This window comes from Ranitomeya variabilis, chromosome 3 (assembly GCF_051348905.1).
Source record: "Ranitomeya variabilis isolate aRanVar5 chromosome 3, aRanVar5.hap1, whole genome shotgun sequence".
NCBI lineage: Eukaryota > Metazoa > Chordata > Amphibia > Anura > Dendrobatidae > Ranitomeya > Ranitomeya variabilis.
In genome coordinates this window covers 22,395,993-22,423,305 of record NC_135234.1, presented here as the reverse complement: position 1 = coordinate 22,423,305, position 27,313 = coordinate 22,395,993, and the positions used below count along the sequence as shown (strand labels likewise).

Below are 27,313 nucleotides of genomic sequence, written 5' to 3'. Positions count from 1 at the left end.
CCAGAAGTGTCTTACCTGGGCCAAGGAGAAGAAGAACTGGACTGTTGTCAGTGGTCCAAGGTGTTGTGTTCAGACGAAAGTAAATTTTGCATTTCATTTGGAAATCAAGGTCCCAGAGTCTGGAGGAAGAGTGGAGAGGCCACAATGCAAGCTGCTGGAGGTCTAGTGCGAAGTCTCCACAATCAGTGATGGTTTGGGAGCCATGTCATCTGCTGGTGTAGGTCCACTGGGTTTTATCAAGACCAAAGTCAGAGCTGCCGTCTACCAGGACATTTTAGAGCTCTTCATGCTTCCCTCTGCAGACAAGCTCTTGGAGATGTAAATGTCATTCTCCAGCAGGACTTGGCCCCTGTCCACACGGCCAAAAGTACCAATACCTGGTGTACAAACAACAGTATCGCTGGGCTTGATTGGCAGCAAACTTGCCTGACCTTAACCACAACTATGGAGTATTGGTAAGAGGAAGATGAGAGACCAAACCCAACAATGCAGACGAGCTGAAGGCTGCTATCAAAGCAACCTGGGCTTCCATAACCCCTCAGCAGCGCCACAGGCTGATCACCTCCATGCCATGCCGCATTGATGCAGTAATTGATGCAAATGGAGCCCGACCAAGTATTGAGAGCATTTACTGAACATACTTTTCAGTAGGACAACATTTCAGATTTTAAAATCATTTTTCAAGCCCGTGTTATAAAGTATTCTAACTTACTGAGATAATGACTTTTGGATTTTCATTGGCTGTAAGCCGTAATCATCAACATTAACAGAAATAAACATGTGAAATAGATCACTCTGTGTGTAATGACTCTAGGTAATATAGGAGATTCACTTTTTGTATTGAAGAACTGAAATAAATCATCTTTTTGATGATATTCTAATTTAGTGACAAGCACCTGTAAATAGATAATAGAGTATCTGCTCTTATTTCATATTACTAAAATGGTGTAAAATAATCAATTACACAGTCATTTCTAAGTAAATACATTTTTCCAATAGTCTTTATAGAAAATCTCTAATACTATGACATCTCAGTAAAACCCCAGAAGACTTTGCCATGAACAGCTTTTCAGCAGTGCAGTAAATGACATTCACACATTGGATCTTGTGATTTATTTTTTTTTTAGCATCATCCTTGTGTTTTCACCTTCTAAATTCCTCCAGAATATAAATCATTTCTTGCCAGAGACCTGACCCATGTCCACTGGAGCCGTCACAAATAGCATCGTCCTTGTGCTATGAGGCGGCAGCTGAACACAGGGCATTATACATAATGGAAGACCCTACAGCAAATATGTCATAAAGTCCTAATCTTTGCTTCAATTAAAGATTTGTTACACACTAGGTGTGAATGACTGTTTCCATAGTCAACAGCTAAAATATGTACACCCCTGGATAAAGAGATAACCATAGACCGTCATCTTGGCCTGCTAAAACTTTTATGGGAGAAGCAGTTGGACATCTCCAGACTTATTGCTGTATTTCTTAGGGGGTAAAACTATTTAATACCCCAAATATCCAATATTGCCGTTTTAGCTGACCCTTTCCCCCAGTGACGTTGCCCAAGGGATTTGGATGAATTCAACCAAACCATAGATTACTAATGGACCCAAGTGGTGGGATGTTCATATATCAATCTGATGTATCAAGACCATCAGGATGAGAGTTCATCATAGAATCTATGTAGAAGCATACCTTAATGGGGTGTTCTTTGCCATAAAATATAGTTTGTTTGTTATTCTTACCAACATTAATCACCCGCAGGTAGCCCTCCAGTTCTAACTTTGTCCTCACTGGTCTGGCCCTGCTCTTGAAACACTAGAAATGCTAATTCTCTGGTTGACACTTGCTGAGCCAGCATTGCTGGCCCTTTCTGGTGTGTTGAGGTTGTCACCTGGAAGCACAGTCTAGGAAAAACCATGTAAACGTCATAGCAGGACCTGCAGGAAGACGTGTTATGCTGAGTATTTATTCTATTTTAAACTAGTTTGGCGCCTTTAAGCTAAAATTTTTATTCCCCAACGTTATTTTATGCCTATGGCCTACATGTGACATTTATACTACTTGGCATGGTGGCTTGGACACTCCTGATGTCTCTGAAGATACTAGAGGTGTGCCCTTCCATCTAATGGTAGTCTTATAATCAATATGATGATGACAAACTAACGGACACTCATTTTACAAATCAATAACTTTTTTTCTGCTCTCCTTCCTTAGGTAAAGTTTTGGTGAACAGTGAGATGGGCATGAGCAGGGCTGCCATCCTGGTTGCAGCCTATTTGATGATTTTCCATCACAAGACCATCCTCGAAGCTCTTATGACTCTACGCAAGAAACGAGCCATCTACCCCAATGATGGTTTCATAATGCAGCTTCGAGATCTTAATGAGAAATTGCTGGAGGAACGCGAATACTCTGACGGAGGGGACGAAGATGATAGCAATAGTCAAAGCTCGGTCATAGAAGCTAAGTCGCACTCTATAGTCATAGAAGAAGATGGAGAGAGCATCATGGGAGCTAAAGTTCACTCCATTACTTTTGAGGAAGAGGATTCAACTAGTATCATAGGAAGTGCCATGAGCATGGTGGGAAAGTCAAGTGTAGTATCCAAACAGCCAACGCTCATCGACGAAGACGAGGAGGAGAAGATCTATGCAGAGTGGAGACAAAAACAAGGACTTCCACCAAGAGAGGTACCAAAAAAAGAAGTGGGGCAAAGTGCAAAGCTTCCAGAAGAAGGAGAAGTGGGTGATGATCAGTTAAGACAGATGATTTATGACTGGCAAAAGGAAAATGCAAAATATCATTCCCTAGATCCTGGAGAAGATGGAAGTTCTATGATGAGTGAGAGATGTTATACACCAAGTGAAATTAGTGATGTGGAAAGTGTCACCTCCCAGGAAATTCGGATGTTGAAGCAGCAATTTGAAGCAAGTCGAATGAATCGATTGGCCAGAGGGCACTCCGACTCTGAATCGACTGATAGTACCTGGAATATATGGAACCAGCGGCTCATGGAGATCGAGAAGGAAGCCATCGCAAAGAGCGACGAGAAGGAGAAAAAGAAGGAGAAGGATATCGATGAAGAAAGTCTCTGCTCGGAAGCAAGTTCTTTATTCAACTTTTGTAAAAACAACAAGCATAAGCTGACTCCTCTGGAAAGATGGAAAGTTAAGAGAATTCAATTTGGGTATCACAAGAAAGACTCCGAAGCATCAGATGGCCAAAACAAAGAGGACAATGGTGAAAAGAAAGAGGATGACCAAATGAGTCAATCGGATGTAAACATATCAGCCTACCAGGCCTGGAAGCTAAAGCATCAGAAGAAAGTAGGCAATGAAAATAAGGAGGAAATTGTGGAACTGGCCAAAGGAGAAGACACTGCAAGTATCAAGCGCAAACAAAGGAGAGCTGAGGTTTTGGAACGTTCGAAGCAGACTTTGGAGGAAAGTCAATCTATATGTGGCTGGGATAATGAAAGTTCAATAAGTGGTAGCATCCCGTTATCTGCTCTTTTTCAGATTGCACCTTCATCTAGTGGTGGTAACGATGCAGCCTCAGTGTTGAGCATGCAGAGCAACAGGTCCCGTCAGTCCCAGGCTAGAAGTTCTGGTAGCCAAACACAAGTTCCTATGTTACTCCCACCAAATTTACCACCTGGAGCAGATGCCATTTCCATAGCAGGTATTCAGAACTGGATCGCCAATGTGGTGAATGAAACGATTGCCCAAAAGCAGAACGAGATCATGATGATGTCCCGAGCTCCTTCAGCAATGAGCATGGCCTCTGGAGATTTTGGAAGAAGAGGGGATGATGAAAGATCTTCCATACTTGGTGCAGCAGGAGGTTCGTGCCTCTCAGGTTCTGGATTTCAGCACCGTGACTTAAAAGGCTCAGATTCAGTATTGTCTTATAATTCATCAACGAGCTCAACTGCAAACTTACCAAGCGCTAAAAGGAAAATTAACCAAACGAGTGTCCCACTCTTTGGGCTTTATATGGATGATGTGGATCTGAAAAAGCTCAACCAAAAAGAGCATGAAATAAGGGAAGAGTTGACGGAAAAACTGACCCAGTATCGAAAGGAAAAAGTTGTCACTGACAACAAGAGGAGCTACATGTACAGAAAGAAAAAGGCAAAGGGTACAGAAGAAGATGAAGATGAAGAGAAAAAAAGTGTTCTAAGCTCCCAATTACAAAGTTCTAAGCTGTCCTTTGGTCAGGAGTATAAAAAACATGAAAAAACATCCTACCTAGGCAATCTCAGTAATTTTTCAAGCACCAACTACATAAATTCAGATATGCAAACAAATGTAAGCAAATGGCTCAGTGGTGTGAACACTGAGAGGTCTTCGGTGTCTCAAAACGAAAGATCTTCTGAAAGGTCAAGAAAATCAGAACATGAGCGAGACATGGACTCTCAAGTCAATGGATACTCTAAGAAGTCATCAGAATGGGACAAAGAAGGTTCTTCATCCTATCAGAGCTACAGAGACAAAACCAGGACCACATCAAGATTTTCAATGTCTTCTGAAGAAGAGTATGATCATACCAGGCACGCTAAAGTCTATGAAACGTCGAGTCCAGAACCATGTCCAAGTGATCACTTACAACATAGAAATGGGTTAGAAGATCTACCGGGCACCAGACAACCTAGAAGAAGTTACTTAGAAGATCATGAAGATACCGATATCTCAGACACAAATGATTTAGGCTCCCAAAGAATATTTACAGGGACGTTTAAGAACGATGAAGAAGAGGAGAGTGATCCCTTAGAAAGTAACAGTTCTGGAAGCCGATGTTCTCGTAATAAAAAGACCAAAGAAGAAACAGAAGAAATGGATGATGATGATATTATCGCGGCATGGAGGAGCCGACAGGAAGAGATGAAAGCAAGACTCAGGAGACGCAAAGAGGAGGACTGAATCTCCAAAAAACGTCATCTATGAGTTTTCAGTGAAGGCTGAAGCTGACCTTTCCATTTTCGGGTGCCTAGTCCAACTCTTTTTTTTGTGCAATTGTTGACCCGCTAATAATTTCAGTGCATCATTGGCCTTTGTGTATTGCAGTTTGCAGAAATATCTCCCGCCGAGCTCTTGCCACCATTTTTTTGAGTCTCTCAAAGTGTTTTGCCAGTATGTAAAGAAAGCATAATAATAAATATACAGTATATCTCATCTAAAGCTTCTAGACGTTTCCAGCATAGTTTTTTAATTTCTACCTTTCTCAAGATTTCTGCTTGCTGTTATTGAATGAGGACACTCTCGTCACAGGCTGTAAACCTTTACGTAGCTAGTCCTGCTCTCAGGTGAACAATGAAATGAATTAGAAAATACAGAACCTCTGCAAAATAATTAATGAGCACATACTACACTAAATTATTATTTCTAATTAGTAAATTCTCCATTTATATTGGTAAAAATCAGAAACATTAAATGTTTTACACTGACCTCTTGGCCCAAACTAGCTAGACTGGCACTGACTCTTGTGTAGAAGTATTTTCTCGGCATAATTTGATCCAGACAAAGGTCTTTGCGAAGGCAGAGCGAGGAGGTGAGCTGTGACATCACCTATTGTGAAAGGAGGATCCTGTGTTATCTATTGTATATAGAGGTGTGATATTGTGATATGCTATGTGGGTATCATTTTTGTATATATTTCTATTTTACTTATTTTCATGGTGTTCTCTTGTAGAAGGAGTTATATGCTAATTGATGAATGGCTGTTGCTGCCATCTGATATCAGCCCCCACAGTATTGTTTGCTAATATGCTAATGACATGTTGACCTAACTTGTTGAAACCATGAGTCCCTGCGACCAACCCCCCAACCTGTGAATGAGGAGAGGGACTTGTAAATATCAGTGAGGTGAGACAAACTCAGTCCTGTGTGGAATGATGATGTGTTCACAGCATCTCAGAGAGAAAGAAGAGTATATGGACTATGCTATCCTCTGTCTGCTGGATTGTTGGACTTTTATCCTGTTACTGAACTGCATTCGGCTTCTGTACTATTTTATCCTTTGTGTGGTGGATTATATATGGACCTTTCGTATTTTTGCCTAAATAAAGGTCTTGGGATTGTTCACTCTTCGCTGGCTCTGTTGATTGGTTCCCGGAGAAGGACCCCGTGACAAGAGGTGTTATCAGTCATTGTACAGGAGGAGGATGTGAGCTGTGACATCACCTATTGTGAATGGTGCATCCTGTGTTATCTACTGTATATAGAGGTGTTATCAGTCATTGTACAGGAGGAAGAGGAGGTGAGCTGTGACTTCACCTATTGTGAATGGTGGATCCTGTGTTATCTACTGTATATAGAGGTGTTATCAGTCATTGTACAGGAGGAGGAGGTGAGCTGTGACATCACCTATTGTGAATGGTGGATCCAGTGTTATCTGCTGTATATAGAGGTGTTATGAGTCATTGTACAGGAGGAGGAGGTGAGCTGTGACATCACCTATTGTGAATGGTGGATCCTGTGTTATCTACTCTATATAGAGGTGTTATCAGTCATTGTACAGGAGGAGGAGGTGAGCTGTGACATCACCTATTGTGAATGATGGATCCTGTGTTATCTACTGTATATAGAGGTATTATCAGTCATTGTACAGGAGGAGGAGGTGAGCTGTGACATCTATTGTGCATGGTGAATCCTGTGTTATCAGCTGTATATAGAGGCGTTATCTGTCATTATGTAGGAGGAGGTGAGCTGTGACATCATCTAATGCCACCTGTGCTATCTATGGTAGAGGAGTTCTCTCACTTTGTGCTTCTGTTTGTAATGATAATAAGACAGCTGAAAAGTCAGGACAGGAAATAGGAATCTAGCATTTGGCTTATTGGTCAGTGTGAAACTTGAAAGACATCTGCATTTCTTTTTATTTTAAGTTAGATAGTAATATGGAAAACTGAAAAAAGATACACGACACATAAAGTTGGTTCAGGCCATAGTTACGAGTTGTTGTCTTCTGGTGACACATTCTCATTAAGATCCCTCAACAAAATATTGATAAAAAAAAGCCAAGGTTGTGGAAAAAGAAGACACTGCTATTTTTATCTTTTGATTGTTTTTCTTTATTTTTCACGTTGGTATTTTCATGTTTATGTCCCTCCGACCCAAGTAATAAAACATTGCCGTGCTCCCGAATGTTCCTCACATCCTTTCATGGTGTTTGCCCTATGGAGTGCACAGAAGGTAGAAACTAGATCTTTTTTTTTTTAGACATCTTTTAAGTTATAAAATTAGTGATCTACAAAGAAGACCAAAGATAAACCTGTATCTCCCCCATTACGATGCTGTTTTGTTTGTTTTTTACCTTCACTCGTTTTTTTTATGATCCTTGAGCCCAATCCCAACTCCATTTTTTTATAAATCAAACTTTCATAGATTCTCATAAATGAAGGGGACAAGCACATATGCATTGTGTTCACATTTGATAACTTGGCCATCCAGGAGCGCAGAATGTCAAGAACATCGAAGGAAATTCTCAAAATGGGCAATGGCCATCAACCCTCTATTCTTCGCCTCTCGAAAGGACAATTGGACTCCAAGTCTCTAAGGGAAGCCTGGAGAGAAGTACGAAAAATCTGCAGCTTTCTATGGGAGAGAAAGTGGTGCAACGATTTGACTACTACTACGGGGGTCCGGGAGGTCTTCACTTTTTCCAGATATTCTGAAATAGTTGGGATATATGAGTGGTTTATACTCACCCTTGTCTGGTCATCCATCGTTTCCTTGTCCCACTCTCCATGTTTCTTACTACCATCATGTGCCAAGAAATGGTGAAGAGTAGGACCTACCGCAAGACGGCCCACACGTTCGTGATTAGCTATGCAAACGCATGCAAACTCCTCCCTAGGATTTCACCTCTGGTCCATGGGGGAAGAGGGAGAAGAAACTTGGAGATAGGAAATATCTGAATATTATCAATATCCATCTAGATGTCCAGAAGCCCTTCTTGCAGGTGGACACATAATTTATGGATTGTCAGCTTCCATCCAACCTCCTGTTTTGTTTTTTTGGCTGTTTTTGATGTGCTTTCCTTGACCAGGCCCCCGGATGGCTGTGAACCAGAGCTGGGGAGATCTGATGTTCAATTAGGCGAGAAGGAACTTGCAGTGAAGAAAGGAGAAGGCAGGAGCTCGGAGAAGAAGAAGATAACGATCTCTGTCCCCCTCCCTTCTATCTGGAGGAAGAGGATTAGCTCAACTTTTTTTTTTTTTTTTTGCACTGCGGCAGTAATGCAAAGAAATATTTCAGCCCTGTCACAACCAGCAAGAAAACAGTAGGGTGGACAAAAAAAAAAAAAGAAAGAAAAAAAGTGTCTGTTCTTCATCTCTGCCACCCGCTTATTACTGCGCCAATGTAGCCGGAGCAAGGTCGGAGGTTTGTGACTGGCTGGTCTGTTATAACCGTCTATTGGGGGTCTCTGATGAGTCTTCCTATTGGGGGTCCTCTCAAACCAAAGGGATGTACTAGCAATCTGGTGGCTTAAGTTGGCCACCGATTTTGGTGGAATCAATTAAAGAGTAACCGTCGTTATAATTTTTATTTAATAAATGAATTGTAGACATGAAAATAAGCAACTTTGTAACATATCTTATCAGAGAAATCTGCTTCTTTCTCCACCAGGACAGATCACTCATTTTCACTTCACAGATTAAATCTACGAGCCAGGAAGACAGACTTTCACAATACTGAGATAGGAGATGACAGTTGGTGCTTATAAGATTCCATGGAAGATAAGGAGCTAGAGGCAGACACAGACATTTTCCTACAAGTGCTCTTGAAATGACAGTTACATAGAACTTTATGAGCACTAACTGTCATCTTTTCTCTCAGAAAGGCTATGTTCACACTGGGCGTTTTTTTCAGCATTTTTTAATGCAAATTTTCAGCTGCGTTTTACAGTACAAGCAAAGTCTATGAGATTTCAGAAATCGTATTTTGTGCTTTGCATGATTTTTTTTGCACAATAGAGCATGTCACTTCTTTCAGCGTTTTTTCAGCTTTTTTCACCCATTGATAGTAATGGGTGGTGAATATCACTGAAAATCTGCAGCAAAAAAACTCAGGTATTCGGTTTTGCAGCATTTTTTGTGCCAAAACCTGATTAAATAGAATGAGGGTTTTTTTTGCGCTAAACTTTGTTCAGCATTCACAAGGGACACATGTAGCATGCCAAAAACGCACACAAAAACGCAGCAAGAAAAAACAAGCAAAACCTGCTTTTTTTCTGCAGTTTCTTTCCTGCCAAGAGAGCAGGTTTTGCTGCAGAAAAAAAAAAACACTTAAAAGAACACCTAGTGTGAACTTACCCTAATGGACATGTCTAAATTTACGTAAGACAGATTTAATCCATGAATTGAGAATTTTAAGAATAAATTATCAGTCCAGGAGAAGAAAGAAGCAGATTTCTCTGATAAGATATATTACTTAAATTTCTTATTTTCATGCGTCTAATTGATTTATGGAAAAAAAAAAACAACCGGATGGTGACACTCTAAGCTGCGAACGCTTGCTTCACTAAAGGTACCGTTACACTAAGCAACTTACCAACGATCACGACCAGCGATCGTGATCGTTGGTAAGTCGTTGTGTGGTCGCTGGGGAGCTGTCACACAGACCGCTCTCTCCAGCGACCACCGATCAGGGGAAAGACTTCGGCATCGTTGAAACTGTCTTCAACGATGCCGAAGTCCCCCTGCAGCACCCGGGTAACCAGGGTAAACATCGGGTTACTAAGTGCAGGGCCGCGCTTAGTAACCCGATATTTACCCTGGTTACCATTGTAAAAGTAAAAAAAAAACACTACATACTCACCTTCTGATGTCTGTCACGTCCCCCGGCGTCCACGCGCTGCTGCAGAGAGCTTTCCCTGCACTGAATGTGTCAGCGCCGGCAGTAACAGCGGTGATGTCACCGCTGTGCTCTGCTTTACGGCTGGCGCTCACACAGTCAGTGCAGGGAAAGCTCTCTGCAGCAGCGCGTGGATGCCGGGGGACGTGACAGACATCATAAGGTGAGTATGTAGTGTTTTTTTTTTACTTTTACAATGGGAACCAGGGTAAATATCGGGTTACTAAGCGCGGCCCTGCGCTTAGTAACCCGATATTTACCCTGGTTACAAGTGAACACATCGCTGGATCGGCGTCACACACACCGATCCAGCGATGACAGCGGGTGATCAGCGACAAAATAAAGTTCTGGACTTCTAGCTCCGACCAGCGATATCACAGCAGGATCCAGATCGCTGCTGCGTGTCAAACACAACGAGATCGCTATCCAGGACGCTGCAACGTCACTGCAACGTCACGGATCGTTGTCGTTCTCGTTGAGTGTGACGGTACCTTTAGCACTTGGACTCAGGATACGACCGTGCAATACTCAGGACAGGGAAGAGGAAATGTAAAATTACAGGGAATCTGTAAGCAGCTGAGAGCAGTATGATTTAGTGTCAGAGAGCCTGATTTCAGAGATGTGTCACTTATTAGGACTGTGTGCTGTAGTTTCAATACAATCGGTGTTTTATCAGCAGGAGATTATCACTGTTAGGCCGGAGTCACAATAAACGAATTAAAAATTGGTCCGAGTCTGTGTGCAGCTTACTGTACATGTATTTAATTAATAAAAGATATTTTTTCTGAAAAATAAACTGGTGGGCTCTCGCATAATTTTTGTAACCAGCAGAGAGAAAGCCGACGGCTGGGGGCCGATGTTTATAGCTTGGGAAGGGGGTAATACCCATGAAGCTTCCCAGGCTATTAATATCATCTCACAGCTATATACTTAGCCTTTACTGGCTATTAAAATGGGAGACCCCCACAAAAAAATGGTGTAGTGTCCCCCTCTAATGAATAACCAGCAAAGGATATGGTGAAATGAATAACCAGCAAAGGCTGGGCTGATGGGGGGAATAAAATGAGAGGATGGGCTGTGCTGATGGGGAGAATAAAATGAGGGGAGGAGCTGTGCTGATGGAGGGATAAAATGAGGTGAGGGGCTGTGCTGATGGAGGAATAAAATGAGGGGAGGGGCTGTGCTGATGGGGGAATAAAATGAGGGGAGGGGCTGTGCTAATGGAGGGAATAAAATGAGGTGAGGGACTGTGCTGATGGATAAAATGAGGTGAGGGGCTGTGCTGATGGGGGAATAAAATGAGGTGAGGGGCTGTGCTGATGGGGGAATAAAATGAGGGGAGGGGCTGTGCTGATGGGGGAATAAAATGAGGGGAGGGGCTGTGCTGATGGAGGGAATAAAATGAGGTGAGGGACTGTGCTGATGGATAAAATGAGGTGAGGGGCTGTGCTGATGGGGGAATAAAATGAGGTGAGGGGCTGTGCTGATGGGGGAATAAAATGAGGGGAGGGGCTGTGCTGATGGGGGAATAAAATGAGGGGAGGGGCTGTGCTGATGGAGGGAATAAAATGAGGTGAGGGACTGTGCTGATGGGGGAATAAAATGAGGTGAGGGGCTGTGCTGATGGGGGAATAAAATGATGTGAGGGGCTGTGCTGATGGGGGAATAAAATGAGGGGAGGGGCTGTGCTGATGGAGGGAATAAAATGAGGTGAAGGGCTGTGCTGATGGAGGGAATAAAATGAGGTGAAGGGCTGTGCTGATGGGGGAATAAACTGAGGGGCTGGGCAGATGGGGGGAATAAACTTAGAGGATGTGTGGATGGGGGAATAAACAAGGGGTGTGCAGAGGGGGGTGAATAAACTGATGCGTGTGGTGACAATCATACTGTGAAGGGATATAGAGTGAGAAGTGGTTAAAGTTTGAAGAGGGCAGCGTGGTGGGCAGTATAAGGGTATTGTGTGAAGAGGGGGCACAGAATAGATTTGGAGAGGGAATAGTGTGAAATAGAGGCACAATATAGAGAGGGGTTAGCATGGTGGGGGGCAGTGTTCTGGTGACATAGTCAAGTACTGATGGGGGTCTGTTGATGTATTCATGTACTAATGGTGGTTCTGGTGATGTATTACTGTACTAATAATGGTTCTGGTGGCGTATTCCTGTACTAATGGTGGTTCTGGCGTTGTATTCATATAATGGTGGTTCTGGTGACATTAATGTACTGATGGTGGCTCTTGTGATGTAGTCATGTACTGATGGTGAATCTAGTGATGCATTCATGGACTAGTGGTGGTTATGGTGATCTATTCATGTACTTATGATCGTTCTGGTGATGTATTCATGTACTGATGGTGGTTCCGGTGACATTCGTGTACTGATGGTGGTTCTGGTGATGTATTTATTTACTGATTACATTTTTGGTGCCATATTCATGTACTATTGATGGATCTGGTACTCTAATTATGTACTGATGACGACTTTGGCTTCATATTCATGTACTGATGATGGCTCTGGTGATGATTATATCACCATAATCATAATCACTACATGAATACAGCACCTGAACAACCATCACTACTTGAATATGTCACCAGAACTGGAATACATCAGCAGAACCACCATCAGTTTTGTGCAAGCTCTAGTTGTCGCAAGAAAGACGCAAAAACAATCTGACGTATCTCTTTATTTATTATAGGCAGGGGCGGATTATAAGAGGGTCAATCTGGGTGGTAGCTCAGGGCCCAGTGGTGTGGGGGGGCCCTGGGCTACTACCACACACAGATTGCCCACCGGCCGCCGCCATCAGGGCATTACTGTCTGCACCGCTGCACGGCCCCCTGACTGACTACTGGCGTATGTATAATTTATGGGCCCAGACCCGGTGGGCAGAGAGAGGGGGCCCTCATCGGGCCCCGTCTCATCTGCTCACCGGGCCCCTACCGGCGCTGCGGCGGTTTCCTACTGATGTGCGGGCGCGGGCCCGCACGTCAATAGTTAACAAAAGGCAGCCGCCAGCCAATTGGAGGCTGGCAACTGAAGTCGGCGGCCGCGTGCGCAGTGCACACGTGACAGACGCCGGCGAGTGCGCGCTGCTGGAGGAAGCTCGTCGCCTGGAGCGCTGGTCAGGTGAGGAGAACTCGGTTGTTTTTTTTTTTTTTTTTGTATTTTGCTAACCTAAGTAATGGCAATAATGCTGCATGCTGGACAGTCAGTGACTGGGGCAATGCTGGAGGACACACACACTGGGGCAGATGATTGCTGGAGACACTGGGGCAATGCTGGAGACACTGGGGGCAATATGCTGGAGACACTGGGCAATGCTGGAGACACTGGGGGCAATGCTGGAGACACTGGGGCAATGCTGGAGACACTGGGGCAATGCTGGACACACTGGGGGCAATGCTGGACACACTGGAGGCAATGCTGGAGACACTGGGGCAATGCTGGAGACACTGGGGGCAATGCTGGAGACACTGGGGGCAATGCTGGTGACACTGGGGGCAATGCTGGAGACACAGGGGCAATGTTGGAGACACTGGGGCAATGCTGGAGACACTGGGGGCAATGCTGGAGACACTGGGGGCAATGCTGGTGACACGGGGCAATGCTGGAGACACAGGGGCAATGCTGGAGACACAGGGGCAATGCTGGAGACACTGGGGCAATGCTGGAGACACTGGGGGCAATGCTGGAGGACACACTGGGGCAGATGATTGCTGGAGACACTGGGGCAATGCTGGAGACACTGGGGGCAATGCTGGAGACACTGGGGCAATGCTGGACACACTGGGGGCAATATGCTGGAGATACTGGGGGCAATGCTGGAGACACTGGGGGCAATGCTGGAGACACTGGGGCAATGCTGGAGACACTGGGGCAATGCTGGACACACTGGGGGCAATGCTGGACACACTGGGGGCAATGCTGGAGACACTGGGGCAATGCTGGAGACACTGGGGGCAATGCTGGAGACACTGGGGGCAATGCTGGTGACACTGGGGGCAATGCTGGAGACACAGGGGCAATGCTGGAGACACTGGGGAAATGCTGGAGACACTGGGGCAATGCTGAAGACACGGGGCAATGCTGGAGGACACACTGGGGCAGATGATTGCTGGAGACACTGGGGCAATGCTGGAGACACTGGGGGCAATGCTGGAGGACACACTGGGGCAGATGATTGCTGGAGACACTGGGGCAATGCTGGAGACACTGGGGCAATGCTGGAGACACTGGGGCAATGCTGGACACACTGAGGGCAATGCTGGAGACACTAGGGGCAATGCTGGAGACACTGGGGGCAATGCTGGAGACACTGGGGGCAATGCTGGGGACACTGGGGGCAATGCTGGAGACACTGGGGCAATTCTGGAGACACTGGGGCAATGTAGGAGACACTGGGGGGCAATGCAGGACACACTGGGGCAGATGATTGCTGGAGATACGGGGGCAATGCTGGAGACACTGGGGCAGATTGCTGGACACACTGGGGGGCAATGCTGGAGACACTGGGGCAATGCTGGAGGACACGGGCAGATGATTGCTGGAGACACTGGGGCAATGCTGGAGACACTGGGGCAGATTGCTGGACACACTGGGGGCAATGCTGGAGGACACACTGGGGCAGATGATTGCTGGAGACACTGGGGCAATGCTGGAGACACTGGGGTAGATTGCTGGACACTGGGGGCAATGCTGGAGACACTGGGGCAGATTGCTGGACACACTGGGGGCAATGCTGGAGGACACACTGGGGCAGATGATTGCTGGACACACTGGGGCAATGCTGGACATACTGGGGCAGGTTGCTGGACACACTGGGGCAGATTGCTGGACACACTGTCTGGGGGCAATGCTGGACACTCTGGGGCAATATCCTGGACATACTGGGGCAGATTGTTGAACACACTGTCTGGGGGCAATGCTGGACATAGGGGCTAATTAAGGGATATTATTACTGCAGTGATGTATTTATTTTATTTTTTGAGTATACTGTTTTAAATGGGGGGGCGGTCCTGTTACTGTGCAGAGTGACACTATGTCACCTTTTTTTCTTCATGTGGTGTAATGTAGAAGTTGGGAAAAATTAAGTAATGTGTTCTGTAAGCGGAGCTCGAGATAACTGTGTTATTTCCTGCAGAAACGAGTCCTGGCTGGAAGAAGTGATGGCGGTCTGTGCTGGATGAAAGATGAAGGACTTCACCTAGAGACGTCACTGGTGAGTCAGTGTTACCTATACATTGACACTATACACTGTATACTATATACAGAGGTCCTGTGTACAATGTCACCAGTGATCACTGTATTACCTATACATTATATACAGAGCTCCTGTGTATAATACCACCAGTGATCTCTGTATTACCTCTACACAGACACTGCATACTAAGTACAGATCTCCTGTGAATACTGGCACTTATGGTGATAGTATTGTGTTGTTTTTTTTATTACTGATCAGTATTGTAGTATTCAGTCACTATGTGTTGGTAATATGTGGTCTGGAAATGGTGTTGTGGTATTTGTCCCTTGTATGTGCTATTTGGTCACCAAGTGGTGGTAATATGTGGTCTTGACATGGTGCGGTGGTATTTGTTCCTTGTATGTGATATTGGTCATTTTAAAAATTGAAAAATAAATCCAAATATACCTAAATTGTATTGCATATTTTAACAAATATTTAATAGGTTACAGTAGAGTAGGGCCCAGCCATTTTTCTGGAATAATCTGGTTCAGGTATCACATGACCCCCCGTCACATGACCCCTGTCACATGACCCCCGTCACATGACCGGGGGGCCCACAGTGTCTGAACAGCCCGGGGCTCTGGCTACCTTTAATCCACCCCTGATTATAGGGGCTGTTTATTTTCAATGAGGGTATTTACCAAATGTTGGACACTTTAATTGAAACCAAACGGGCCTGATTACAGTAACGCTTTATTAGTTTCCATAACTGTGCTGGGGTTCTACATTTAAAATATAGGACATCACTGATGAATGTCGCTGTTTTTTCCCCTGTATTGTGTAAATGGTCAGCAAACAATTTGTCTTCCTATAGGTTCTAAAACATTGATGGCTGAGCATTAATTCCCGACACTAAAGGTACATCAGCAGGATTCCCATTACTGGCGGTCACATTCTGTAAACCAGTACATTACAATATGGCTGAAAATAGAAACTCGCCAAATCTTCAGTGTCAGTCCTTACATGCATGGCATACAGCACGGCTCCCCAACCTGTGTCTCTCCAGATTTTGCAGAATTACTACTCCCATGTCCTTGCATGATTGGAGTTAAGAGTTTTGCAGCAGCTGCAGAACCACAGGCGCTGGTACAGAGGATGCCAATGTGAAGCGTGCCCATTATACTGAGCTAATTAATGAATCCCTCATTTAGGAGTCAGATATGGGTGTAACAACCTCCGGCGTCGGCTGCACGAGCCCAGGGATTTTTATATTCATTCTTATGGAAACGCTATTAATCACGCACAGATTTTCTGATTTAAGGAAGTTTATGGGCACGAAACTGTGACTTTTTAATGACTGAGAAAGCCGCTCGACGTGAGAAGAAGTTACATTATGGACCAGATGAGTGAAAGCGACCCCTTCAGAGTAGTCGACGTTAGTAGAGGGGGAGAGGTTCAGCACTTAGGAAGCCCCCATTAATCTCACTATAAGATTACAGATCAGACAGTTCTCAGACAACTGCTTGTTTGGCTGTCAGCTATTCTCTCCCGTAGACGTGCATGCGCGGCACAACTGAGCATGCATGTGTTCCATCCAAACAGGAGGATTGGACATGTTTAAATCCAAAATCCCAGTTTAGTTTTCTACCGAAATCTGCCAAGTCAGAGGGATCGGTGGATCCCGGCAGGATCATCAGGTTCATAGGCATCATAAATGGCTCCTATGCTTGAGCCCCCCATACTATGAGCTAGAACGGAAAGACGCTCTGTACATGTCGCTTCCATTCTGGTGGACTCAAGTCGTAGCACTTTGAATGGATAGTCCCATAACTGAAAGCTATCCCCTAACCGACCACTATGACCCCCAGCAATCCTGAAAATGGGGCTTTACCCTGTCATGAATGAAGAGAAGGCGCAAATGCTCCATTCATTGTCTATGGGACTGCCAAAAATAGCAGAGGACAGTTCTGTAGTCAGTGATTTCTCAGGATGGTTGGGGGTCCCATTGGTCAGACCACCAGAAATCAGTAAAATATCCCCTATCCTGTGAGAGGTAACTTTCAATTGTGGGAATAGTTTATTGAACTGATTGTCCTCCAGCTATCATAAGCCGCCGATGCCAATTTATCAACATGTTTTTGCCAGAATTCAAAGTTGAGCAAAAAGTTAGCAACTTTTGGAATTTTTACGCTGTAGAATAGTAGATGGAGATGGGGCAAGTTGGGACGGCCAGAACGGAGCAGAACGGGGCAGGACAGGGCAGGATGGAGAAGGACAGAGCTCGACAGAGCAGAAAGGAACAGGGCCGAGCAGGATGGTGAAGGACGGAGCTGGACAGAGCAGAACGGAGCATAAGGGAACACAGTGCAGCAGGATAGAGCTGAACGGAGCAGGACGGAGGACAGAGCAAAAGGGAGCAGTACGGGGCAGGACAGGGCAGGATGGAGACGGACAGAGCTGAACCAGAGCAGAACTGAGCATAAGGGAGCACAATGGAGCAGGATGGAGCTGAACGGAGCAGGATGGAAGACAGAGCAAAAAGGGAGCGGAACGGGGTAGAATGGAGAAGGACAGAGCTGGACAGAGCATAAGGGAGCACAATGCAGCTGGATGGAGAAGGATGGAGCTGAACGGAGCAGGATGGAGGACAGAGCAGAACGGAACAGGACGGGGCAGTGCACAGGATGGAGAAGAATGGAGCTGAACGGAGCAGAACGGAGCAGGATGGAGGACAGAGCAAAAGGGAGCAGAACGGAGGACGGGGCAGGACACAGGATGGAGAACGGAGCTGGATGGAGCACGATGGAGGACAGAGCAGGACGGGGCAGGACACAGGATGGAGAAGAACGGAGCTAGACGGAGCAGGATGGAGGACACAGCAGGACGGGGCAGGACTTGGGTTGGTACCCGGAACCGCATTCTAAAAGGGATTATCGCTTGTAAGATGAGTCCTTCAATAGGTTAATTCCAACTTTTTAATATACTTTTTTAGATCTCTATTTGCTGCCAACTAATGGAAACATTCACTATAAGGCTACTTTCACATTAGCGTTAACTGCATTCCGTCACAATGCGTCGTTTTGCCGAAAAAACGCATCCTGCAAAAGTGTTTGCAGGATGCGTTTTTTCACCATTGAATAACATTAAGCGACGCATTGTGACGGATTGACACACGTCGCACCCATCGTGCGACGGATGCGTAGTGCAGTGGCGGACCGTCGGGAGCAAAAAACGTTACTTGCAACGTTTTTTGCTCCGTCGTAAACGTCTTTTCCGACCGCGCATGCGCGGCCGGAACTCCGCCCCCACCTCCCCGCACCTCACAATGGGGCAGCGGATGCACTGGAAAAATGCATCCGCTGCCCCCGTTGTGCGGCGGAGACAACGCTAGCGTCGGGAACGTCGGCCTGACGCACAGCGACGGGCCGAGCCCGATGCTAGTGTGAAAGTAGCCTTAGGGTACCATCACACAGTACCATTTACATCGCTACGACGGCACGATCCGTGACGTCGCAGCGATCGTATGATTATCGCTCCAGCGTCGTAGACTGCGGTCACACGTTGCAATCACGGCGCTGGAGCGATGCCGAAGTCCCCGGTAACCAGGGTAAACATCGGGTAACTAAGCGCAGGACCGCGCTTAGTAACCCGATGTTTACCCTGGTTACCAGCGTAAACGTAAAAAAAACAAACCGTACATACTTACATTCCGGTGTCTGTCCCCGGCGTTCTGCTTCTCTCCACTGTGTAAGCGCCATAGCCGGAAAGCACAGCGGTGACGTCACCGCGTCACCGCTGTGCTCGCTTTCCGGCTGGCAGACGCTCACACAGTGGAGAGAAGCTGAGACGCTGGAGGACAGACACCGGAATGTAAGTATGTACTGTTTGTTTTTTTTACGTTTACGCTGGTAACCACGGTAAACATCGGGTTACTAAGCGCGGCCCTGCGCTTAGTTACCCGATGTTTACCCTGGTTACAAGCGAACACATCGCTGGATCGCTGTCACACACAACGATCCAGCGATGTCAGCGGGTGATCAAGCGACGAAAGAAAGTTCCATACGATCTGCTACGACGTACGATTCTCAGCAGGATCCCTGATCGCTGCTGCGTGTCAGACACAGTGATATCGTAACTATATCGCTAGAACGTCACGAATCGTACCGTCGTAGCGATCAAAATGGTACTGTGTGACAGTACCCTTACCTGCAACAGAGAAAAAGAAAACTGCAAAGATCTAATACTCCTTAGCGCAGAGGGTTTGTTACAATTGTATCCAGTCGGGACAATCCTCTGTGAGCTCTCCAGGCTGGACTACACTTTATCTGCACGGATACATTGTAACAATGTGCTGCTCATGGATTTAGCTTCCAGAGGATTCTCCACGCTGGATACAATTGTAACGAACCCTCAGCGGGGAGTTTTGGGATGCCTTATAAATGCAATTTTGGGCAAAATGTTTGCAAAGTATGTAGTTTGTTGTGCTGATGGACTGTCCTATGTTGGAGCAAACCAACTATAACGCCGCGCAATAAATCTTACAGTCTGCGCGGCTTCATCAGTAAATGAGGTGCAGCATGGAAACGGTTAATCCCCTTTTTTTTTTCCTCCATGTTGCAGATTTGGTAGAAGTGAAAGTTTTCTCGGAACAGACGGGTTTAACATGGGGTAAGCTGCTTAGTGGCTGTGAATTATCGCTCAGCTGTGACTCCATCCACTGTGTAATGTTATTTGAGGCTCTTCTGCTCTTAATGGGATGACTGGATAATATATAAAGTATGTGCGGGTATAATGCCGGCGCTGGAGAGGTGCACTTAATGCCGGATTTTATGCCAATGTATGGAGAAAAAGACAATTTGGAGGAGTGAATGAGAAGCTTCGGAGGACTTAGCATAAAGAAAGCTATGGAGGCGCTTAAAGAGCATTTCTGTCCAAAATGTATTTATCCTCAGATACAATCAGTATCAGGTATAACACTAAGAGGAAATCCCCATTAAATACATCGTCCATGGTCTCGAAATGTGCAACTTGCTGCAAAAAATTTATTGAGCCCACCTCCCCAACGTCAGCAGCAGAGGTGAAGCAATGAGGGGGCCGAGGCACAAGTCCTGGTGATTAGGGGGTGCAAATGAGAGGATTATACATGGATTTACAGGGTAGCGCCCTCCACTGGGTGGCAATGACGAGATTTGTTTTGTTTTGGGAGAGAGGTCATTTGCATGTTTTTCCCATGGAGCACTGCCATTGAGGCTCGAAACAAATATGGTCTCCTTAAGGAGAGCCAGTCCTCTGCCCCAAGGCTCCTTCCGTTAATCGTATGGTCATTATGGCAATGGCCAAAGAGGCCCATAGACTAGAGATGAGCGGATCAGGCAAAATTTGAGCTTGCCTATTTGTGAGTTTTTCCTGAAAAATTCGAATAGCGGAGAAGTTGTTTTCTGAAAATTTAGTGTCCCTTATTGTGCTCTCTCTAGACCCCATAATGAACAGAACATGTAATAAATAATAAAAAATACTGATACTCACTGGCTGCTGCCCTTCTCACCGTCACCTGTCCCGTCCTCGTTACATCTTCGGATCGGTGTTGGCAGCGGTGAAATCCCTGGGTTTTGTTTCTAAGTCCAGACACACAGCATTGTATCTTAATTAACCTGACGACTGTTTTTAGCTAACTAAGAATAATAAATTCAAAAGCCAAAATACAGATAACATTCTAAGGGTACCGTCACACATTGAAATTTCCATCGCTACGACGTTACGATTCGTGACGTTCTAGCGATATCGTTACGATATCGCTGTGTCTGACACGCTACTGCGATCAGACACCCTGCTGAGAATCGTACGTCGTAGCAGATCGTTTGGAACTTTCTTTCGTCGCTTGATCACCCGCTGACATCGCTGGATCGTTGTGTGTGACAGCGATCCAGCGATGTCTTCGCTTGTAACCAGGGTAAACATCGGGTAACTAAGCGCAGGGCCGCGCTTAGTAACCCGATGTTTACCCTGGTTACCAGCGTAAACGTAAAAAAACAAACAGTACATACTCACCCGTCGGTGTCCTTCAGGTCCCTTGCCGTCTGCTTCCTGCTCTGAGTGCCGGCCGGAAAGTGAGAGCAGAGCGCAGCGGTGCTGCGATCTGCTCTCACTGTACGGCTGCACTCAGAGCAGGAAGCAGACGGCAAGGGACCTGAAGGACACCGACGGGTGAGTATGTACTGTTTGTTTTTTTACGTTTACGCTGGTAACCAGGGTAAACATCGGGTTACTAAGCGCGGCCCTGCGCTTAGTTACCCGATGTTTACCCTGGTTACCCGGGGACTTTGGCATCGCTCCAGCGCCGTGATTGCAACGTGTGACCGCAGTCTACGACGCTGGAGCGATGATTATACGACGCTGCGACGTCACGAATCGTGCCGTCGCAGCGATGAAAATTTCAATGTGTGACGGTACCCTAAGTGTTGAATTTCTGGTTGGTCAACAGACTTTTGTTTGTGCAAGCTGGTAACATTGACTTGTATTGTGCTCTTATCCTTGATCACTAGTGATGTGTGCTGATAGGCTAATTATGCATTGTGTTATGGAGCCAGTTTGTTGACTTCGAAAGCAGAGAGGAAAAAAGTATGCAAATGGATTAAATAATCAAGTAATTTTACTTGATCTCATCTCTATTCTTATTACTCTTTTATGTAAATACGGAATGAGGGACACTTTTTAAGTCTAAAAATAGGTCATATGCCTCTATAGAGACAGAGAGAGAAACAGCCAGAGAGATTCTTCCAAGACATCCATACATTCAAAGGACCAGAGACAGGACAGCAGCCATTTTACATCATGGCTACATCACGAGGGACACGGATCTATCTTTCAACAGGAAACAACCTAGGGGTTTTCGGCCCTAATTGGAAGAATACAGATCTGCTCCATTGACCATCGCTGAACCATGGATACGTTTGGAGAAGCCAGGTCGTGATCCTCAGAACAACTGGCCTTGTACCTTGTATGGACTGAATGGAGAGTCATCTTCCTACGCTTGTCCTTACCTCCTCTCTGTGTGTGTGCCACAGGTGGGGTAGCGACGCTGGAAGATCTGAAGTCACAGCTGCTATCATCCCGTCGAGTCAGTGGAAGAGTGAGACTCTGTAATGTGCACCATTTTGGGTACTGAGTACATCTGAGACTGAAGAAGCTGTAGATTTCTGGATCTTCTCCTGAGATGGTTTACAACTTTGTGAATATGAGTTTTCGCTGTGTCCTGAAATATTTTTGGATTCATCATTGCTCTTATCTGGATGGATTGAGGGCCATCCACGTGTCTTCTTATAAATGTGAGACGGTCACTGATGTCCCTCTTGGTTAGCAGTATCTTCTCCCTGAATCTTTACTTGGTTTTCATCTTGATTCCAAGGATTCTTTTATTATGGTTCTTTACCTTGTCAATGAGTGATGAATTTGAATCGTAGCTGAGGCTGGAGAAACTGCAGATCTCCAAAGCTTCTTCTGAGATATCTCGCGTCTTTCTGGATGAAAAGTTGTTGTTGCGTCCTGAAGTCTTTTTTAATTCATAAAATAGATACTTTCTGGATAATCTTCAAGTCAATGTGAAATGGATAAAGGACCATCCAAATATTTTCTTGTAAATGTGAGGCGATCAGTAATGTTACTCTTGCATATCATTGTATTCCCCTTGATCTTCCGTTGGCTCCGATAAATCAAATTGTTGCTGGATTCTATATTCTTATGCAGCAGTGAACATGGATCATATCTGTGTCTGAAGAAGTTGCTGCTCCTTGGATCTTCTTAGATGTTTCACAATGTTATTGATAATGAGTTGTCTCTGTGCCCTGAAGATTTCTCCAATTTGGTTGGTCCCCAAGCTAAAATGAAACAGCTTAATGACCATGCAGATGTTTTCTTGGAAATATTAAATGACCACGGTTGCTCCTCTCAGATAAGACAGTCTTTTCATTGCTCCTCTGATTGTTCTTTTGAATGTACCCATGAATCCCAGCCTCTTCGTTATCATGAAGTCATGAACATGGATCCTAGCTGAGGCTGAAGAGCTCCAAATCTTCTTCTGAGATGTTTCTTGACTTGTTGGATGAGGGGTTTCTTTTTGGACTTATAATTTCCTCCAGTCTTGAAGCTCCTCAAGTCAATATGAAATAATTTGAAGACCATTCACATTTTCTCCTAAATGTGAGATGACCATTGATGATGCTCTTGAATAGCAGTGTTTTCTCCATGCTCTTCTCCATGCTCCAATTAGTCCCATTGTTGCTTGGCCTTTTATTTATCATGGAGTCATGGTCATGGATCTCAGGTAAAGCTGGAGAATCTGGAGATCTCCTAAACTTCTGAGATGTTTTACAACTTCTTGGATGAGTTGTGGTAGCGTCCCGAAATCTTTTTGGAATCATCATTGCTCCAAGTCATCTCCACTGGGAAATATTGACTCTCAATGTAGTTCTCTGGTGTCCTACAGCTTCGTGCATGCACATACGGACTCACACATGGGCATAATTATCGGGAATATGGTGTCATATTGCTCATGATACTCTTGGTTGCATAGTTCGGTGTGGTCAACATCATGGGCAGAGAGTCGAGGACCTGAATATAGCATTTATTGAAGTATGTAGCGATTCCATCCATGCTCATGAGTCCTTAGTCTACATCTAGAGGGTCATCATACCATATTTTTGAACAGGGTCCCGTCCCGTTGACTTCTAATAGGAGGTTCCAAAACAACAGATAATAAAAACTAAAAATCTCCTTCAATAGTAAAAAAAAAAAACAAACAAAAAACAACAAACCTCTTTGGATTCTTTCTTTAAGGATAAATGACGCTTCACATACGCGGCGCTCTGCCTAATTGTCATTCCCGAGGATTCCGGTTGATCTACGCTCGTTGGTATTGATTCGTGTCCAGTACTACATAATAGAGCACTTTAGTAGCTGGAAATGATCTGAAATATATTTTGTGACAACTAATGAAAAGCATAATTACTGCACGTAGCGAAAAAATCAATGCGGATGTCAGAGAGTGTGTAATGCAGCTAATGTCGCCCGGAGAGTGCGAAGAAGCATGGGAAAATTCTGTCCTTCTTTGTCGTTACAGTTACTTACCCGGTCTCGCCTGCGGTGAGGATCTGTTACATTGTATCCTTATATTCCTGTAATTACAAACCAATAATCAGATGTTAGGAAAGTTATGTAAAAGTCACAGGGGCCGCTCCTGATGGAGTTTGATACTTTTGTGGTTGTTTTATAGCTGTTCCCGTTTTATGGTTATTATTCTGGCAGTCTGAGGTCTGCACATGTTCTCAATAACATTTCATGCACAGAACATTTTGCAGAGATGGCTGCCCCCCGTTTTCAATGATGCCCTTCATTCACATTCACTTTGATACATTGGTCTCCATTCATTTTTACGTCTTAATTTCTCTATCTTCTCCATTGACTCTGTGCGAGTACATCGGACTGCACTTGTATGACATTTGATTGCAGTCCGATGTTTCTCATGCACCCATAGACTTGAATGAGTGAATGCGATCCAATTATCGAATGCACTTGCAGCATATCGGAGATCTCCACTGCCCCATAGTATAACAGTGGACCGAGCGCTATCTGGTAAAACATTGCATAGCACTCAGCCATGTTATAATCAAGTGTGAGCGTAATCGTAGAAAAAGCAGTAGGTATAGGAGGGATTGTACACAGATCTCCACAGTTTGGAGAGAACAAAGGGAAGAGAAAAGAGGCTGTAGAAAAGCTCACATCCAGCCTATATTACTGGGAGAGGCGCACAGACCTCACATCCAGCCTATATTACTGGGAGAGACACACAGAGCTCACATCCAGCCTATATTACTGGGAGAGGCACACAGACCTCACATCCAGCCTATATTACTGGGAGAAAAAAAAAAAAAAAAAAAGAAAAAAAACACAAGGCGCCCCCAATGTGTCACACTGTATATAGATAAATACAGACTTGGTAGGGAATATGCTCACCTATTGCAGTTGTGAAAATGGGTCACAACTCCCATGCGGGTGTAACCGTAGCAGCAGGTCTCCACAGAAATCCAGGAGGATGTTGGGAGTAGTAGTCTTAGGCAAAATGAAGACCGCGCTCACGGGATATATTTAAAATGGTTTATATTAGCCTTGGCTAAAATAAACCATTTTAAATATATCCCGTGAGCGCGGTCTTCATTTTGCCTAAGACTATATTACTGGAGAGACACACAGACCCCACATCCAGCCTATATTACTGGGAGAGACACACAGACCTCACATTCAGCCTATATTACTGGAGAGACATACAGACCTCACATCCAGTCTATATTACTGGGAGAGACACACAAACCTCACATCCAGCCTATATTACTGGGAGAGACACACAGACCTCACATCCAGCCTATATTACTAGGAGAGACACACAGACCTCACATCCAGCCTATATTACTGGGAGAGACACACAAACCTCACATCCAGCCTATATTACTGGGAGAGACACAGAGACCTCACATCCAGACTATATTACTAGGAGAGACACACAGACCTCACATCCAGCCTATATTTCTGAGAGATACACACATACCTCACATCCAGCCTATATTACAGGGAGAGACACAGAGACCTCACATCCAGCCTATATTACTGGGAGAGACACAGAGACCTCACATCCAGCCTATATTACTGGGAGATACACACATACCTCACATCCAGCCTATATTACTGGGAGAGACACACAGACCTCACATCCAGCCTATATTACTGGGAGAGACACACAGACCTCACATCCAGCCTATATTACTGGGAGAGACACACAGACCTCACATCCAGCCTATATTACTGGGAGAGACACACAGACCTCACATCCAGCCTATATTACTGGGAGAGACACACAGACCTCACATCCAGCCTATATTACTGGGAGAGACACACAGACCTCACATCCAGCCTATATTACTGGGAGAGACACACAGACCTCACATCCAGCCTATATTACTGGGTGAGACACACAGAGCTCACATCCAGCCTATATTACCGAGAGAGACACACACAGACCTCACATCCAGCCTATATTACTGGGAGAGACACACAGACCTCACATTCAGTCTATATTACTGGGAGAGACACACAGACCTCACATCCAGCCTATATTACTGGAGAGACACACAGACCTCACATCCAGCCTATATTACTGGGAGAGACACACAGACCTCACATCCAGCCTATATTACTGGGAGAGACACACAGACCTCACATCCAGCCTATATTACTGGGAGAGACACACAGACCTCACATTCAGTCTATATTACTGGGAGAGACACACAGACCTCACATCCAGCCTATATTACTGGAGAGACACACAGACCTCACATCCAGCCTATATTGCTGAGAGAGACACACAGACCTCACATCCAGCCTATATTACTGGAGAGACACACAGACCTCACATGCAGCCTATATTACTGGGAGAGACACACAGACCTCACATCCAGCCTATATTACTGGAGAGACACACAGACCTCACATGCAGCCTATATTACTGGAGAGACACACAGACCTCACATCCAGCCTATATTACTGGGAGAGACACACAGACCTCACATCCAGCCTATATTACTGGGAGAGACACACAGACCTCACATCCAGCCTATATTACTGGGAGAGACACACATACCTCACACCCAGCCTATATTACTGGGAGAGACACACAGACCTCACATCCAGCCTATATTACTGGGTGAGACACACAGACCTCACATCCAGCCTATATTACTGGAAGAAACAGATCCATAAGATAAAACATTTAAAGTTTAATCAGACTGCAACCTGCATATTAGGGGGTATAAAAATGAATGAAGCAATGAAGATTGCAGATTAAAACTTAGTGCAGTTTTATTAACTACAGGTAACTGTGGAGAAATGGGGTCAGTGGGTGCTCTCGTCCGCTGGCCCGGCTATCTTTAGCAAGACTGCATGGACCACGGCTCATACCACTGAACGCCCGCTCTATCTCCCCGTGGGCAATACACTACACAGACAACACAGGGTTAAGGTAAAACAGTGTGGCAATACTTTATTGAACCACAACACACAATAGCAAACAGAACAATCCTACCATGGCTGGAATTGTTTGGTTACATGGGCGCATATAAAATATCACTGCGTCTCCACGTATTTCCAGTATGACACGATGTCAGAGCTCCCAGGGTCGCTACTCCATCTGTGGATGAACGCACAGAGAAGGGGTAACGACAAGCATA

At 45.2% G+C, this 27,313-nt stretch overlaps 1 protein-coding gene and 1 long non-coding RNA gene across 12 annotated transcripts in view; one reads left to right on the top strand and one right to left on the bottom strand.

Moving 5' to 3' along the window:
* Window positions 1-5,185, top strand: part of STYXL2 (serine/threonine/tyrosine interacting like 2) — a 101,895-nt gene extending 96,710 nt beyond the window's left edge. For all 3 annotated transcript variants that reach the window (XM_077293747.1, XM_077293748.1, XM_077293749.1), the window contains one exon: window positions 2,218-5,185. In XM_077293747.1, coding sequence (XP_077149862.1) covers window positions 2,218-4,925 — 2,708 coding nt within the window. In that variant the 3' untranslated portion in view covers window positions 4,926-5,185. The remainder of the gene's footprint in view (window positions 1-2,217) is intronic.
* LOC143814993 (uncharacterized) overlaps window positions 1-27,313 on the bottom strand; it is a 100,587-nt gene that overhangs the window by 10,074 nt on the left and 63,200 nt on the right. For 7 of the 9 annotated variants that reach the window (XR_013223654.1, XR_013223657.1, XR_013223652.1 and 4 more), the window contains 6 exons: window positions 24,165-24,211; window positions 23,852-24,004; window positions 20,568-20,656; window positions 5,451-5,570; window positions 5,222-5,298; window positions 1,746-1,907 (listed from right to left, as the gene is read on the bottom strand). This is a non-coding gene — a long non-coding RNA (uncharacterized LOC143814993). Of the gene's footprint in view, window positions 1-1,745; window positions 1,941-5,221; window positions 5,299-5,450; window positions 5,571-20,567; window positions 20,657-23,851; window positions 24,005-24,164; window positions 24,212-27,313 lie in introns of all 9 variants that reach the window. The other 2 variants (XR_013223655.1, XR_013223659.1) reach the window with 2 other exon arrangements.